Here is a 1254-nt window from a genome sequence, read left to right on the forward strand (position 1 = left end):
ATCATTATCACTTCTCAGAATCCTAGGGCACTGACTGGGCATGTGTACAATATTAGATGGGTCTTTTCTTCTTGCGCTTTCCCTAGAAAATTCATTTGTAATAAGTGTACCTTTGTTTAGTCTCGGAATGGGAAGTTTTGCACAGACAGTCCTATAGTGTTGCTGCATGAAGCTTATTCATTTTCAACTCCACATGTGAAAATAGGTTGCTTGGGTTTACTGCTATCCTGCACAGCTGTCAGCTTCCCCTCCAGATAGAAGATCACTGATGTGAGATCCACTGCTCTATCTACTACTGAGATAATTACACTTGTCATAACCTGTACTTTGTTCATACATCTCATTTGGATTCCACAGAGAAGTCACTTTTTAATTCAGTAAGTGGAATCTTGGAAGGAACTGTCGGGAACTTAGAACTGGTTCTTGCTGAAATGAGCTGGTGAAACTTGGAGTCATTTTTCCAACTGGGCAACGCTAGTTTTGGATGCGACAGATCGAGGATGAATGGTCTGCAGTAGAGTTGACACCATAACCATATACAATGCCTTTCCAAGCACTCAGTTCATTCAAGGAAAAAATCCTAAATCCAGGAAAGGAGGAAGTGAAGAATAATATCGGTGACTCACTAGGGCACCTGCAAAGGTAAGGAAGAGCTTTTTATACTTTTTATTTTCTCCCCATTTTCCAAAGCAGTTTTTCTCAACCCTAGTCCTTGATGGACCTCAGCAGATTGTGTTTAATGGATCTGCTCACAGTTTTACAAATTAAATAATTGTGGAGGTTCTTCAAAAAAAGCTCATAATTAATTTGGCTGGGCAGCTATCTGAATGCATAGATAACAGGACCTGTTGGTGCCCACTGAGTACTTATTAGAGAAACACCATTCTATAGCAGCGCATTCCAGCTTGATGCAGCAACAGGTTATGTTTTTATAGACTTAAAGGGTAGAAGAGCAGGTATAATCATTAGAAAAAAAAAAAGATTTAGGTAATTTGCCTAATTCCAAAAAATGTTATTACCTTTATCTCCAACTGTATGATACATGTATGTTTTACACATTATTATTATTATTTACACCAGTATTTAAGAAATTAAATAATTTGCTGACTGAGGGTTATTTTCTAAATTAATTATTTAACGAATACACAAATTATTTATTGGATAGACAAAATGCCTTCTGTATCACACAAACAAAACAATAATACTGTACAGTAGTAATAAAAAAGGAAAGAGATGAGAAAAAAATTAAATATA

The 1254-nt window shown here is 36.1% G+C and overlaps 1 protein-coding gene across 3 annotated transcripts in view; it reads left to right on the forward strand.

The window, feature by feature from the left end:
* Positions 1 to 541: 541 nt before the first annotated feature.
* SLC17A8 (solute carrier family 17 member 8) overlaps positions 542 to 1254 on the forward strand; it is a 28439-nt gene continuing 27726 nt past the window's right edge. For all 3 annotated transcript variants that reach the window (XM_018556640.1, XM_018556639.1, XM_018556641.1), the window contains exon 1: positions 542 to 642. In XM_018556640.1, the coding sequence (XP_018412142.1) occupies positions 542 to 642 (101 nt within the window). The remainder of the gene's footprint in view (positions 643 to 1254) is intronic.

Source organism: Nanorana parkeri, unplaced genomic scaffold, assembly GCF_000935625.1.
Source record: "Nanorana parkeri isolate BGI_ZX_2015 unplaced genomic scaffold, ASM93562v1 scaffold244, whole genome shotgun sequence".
In the NCBI taxonomy this organism is placed as follows: Eukaryota; Metazoa; Chordata; class Amphibia; order Anura; family Dicroglossidae; genus Nanorana; species Nanorana parkeri.